Source organism: Cryptotermes secundus, unplaced genomic scaffold (assembly GCF_002891405.2).
Source record: "Cryptotermes secundus unplaced genomic scaffold, Csec_1.0 scaffold22374, whole genome shotgun sequence".
NCBI lineage: Eukaryota > Metazoa > Arthropoda > Insecta > Blattodea > Kalotermitidae > Cryptotermes > Cryptotermes secundus.
Window position 1 is genome coordinate 1 of NW_019741786.1, and position 1,073 is coordinate 1,073.

A 1,073-nucleotide genomic window follows, 5' to 3' on the forward strand; every position below is an offset into this window, starting at 1 on the left:
CATCCCCATAGCCAGAGTCCATGCCCTGTGTAGTGTTGAACAAACGCTGGTCAAACTGAACTTCCCCACCTGATATGTTCTTGGCCGGCAAACACAGTGCAATCTGTTCACTGATGTCTCGTTCCCATTCACGCTGCAGCTTTGACCTCTTGTATGAAGCAGCTCTTGCAGTGTTGCGATCACGCTGACGACCTTTGTGGCGTTCATAACGCAGCCGATCAAGGTTTCAAGCCTCTTCATCTTTATCTGTGGCAGCTGCTTGAGTTCTGATGCCAACCTCTTCCTCTCTGGCCTTCTGCGCAAGTTGCCGCAGATGTTCCTCCTTCTTCTCCCTCTGCTTCTGTGCTAACTTTTTCTGCAGCTGGGCTCGCATCTCCACAGCTTCACGTATCTTTCTATTAGTGATATAAAGGGCCTCTGCCACTTTGGCAACATTCTCATTAATGTGAACCTGCTGCAGGCCACGTCCATCTGCAGCGAGACGCTTGTCCAAAGGGATTGCATACCACTTAGCATTCTTCCAGTTGGAAATGCATGGTGGAATCTTCCACTCATTCTTTTCTTTAACACTCACCTTTCTTGTTGGAGAATGCAGTACTGGAACAGGCGGTGAGGGAGGTCCACGAGGTATCTTCTTGTTGATTTTAAATTTTGGTGGTTCCATTGGATCTTTCTGGGCCTTTACCATTCGAATGACACGCTGTTTTGCACCTGAATTGTAGGCAGCCCCTTGCCAAGACTGTGTGTAACGGATATACTGTGCACACCTGACTGGCATAGCAACTGCTATCTTTGTATGTGTGAGACGTTCCAAGGCAAGACGAGTTTTGTCGGTAGTCTCTTGCACATTGTCTTCTGATGGTCTCTCCAGGCTTGGATCATCTCCAGCCACCACTTCCGCTGGAAGCAAGTCTGTCAGTTTTGAGTATATTATCTTGTCCTTTGAGTGTCCCTGACGTGCCAAAACGGCATACTTTACCTTCCCCTGTGCTTCCAACTGAACTGCAAGGGCATTTGATGTGCCTTCATTTCCTTCTCTACCCATATTCAATGGATATTGGGCCACAGGAATC

General features: G+C 48.1%; 1 protein-coding gene across 1 annotated transcript; it reads right to left on the reverse strand.

Annotated features, from left to right (window-relative positions):
- Positions 1-137: 137 nt before the first annotated feature.
- On the reverse strand, positions 138-1,062 carry LOC111872773 (SNW domain-containing protein 1-like). Its single transcript, XM_033754833.1, has one exon. The coding sequence runs from the start codon at positions 1,043-1,045 to the stop codon at positions 227-229; it is 819 nt and encodes a 272-aa protein (XP_033610724.1). The 5' UTR covers positions 1,046-1,062; the 3' UTR covers positions 138-226.
- Between the last annotated feature and the right edge of the window lie 11 nt (positions 1,063-1,073).

Coding starts and splice junctions, on each gene's coding strand:
- LOC111872773 (XM_033754833.1), bottom strand. CDS start 1,045: ATGGGTAGAGAAGGAAATGAAGGCACATCAAATGCCCTTGCAGTTCAG.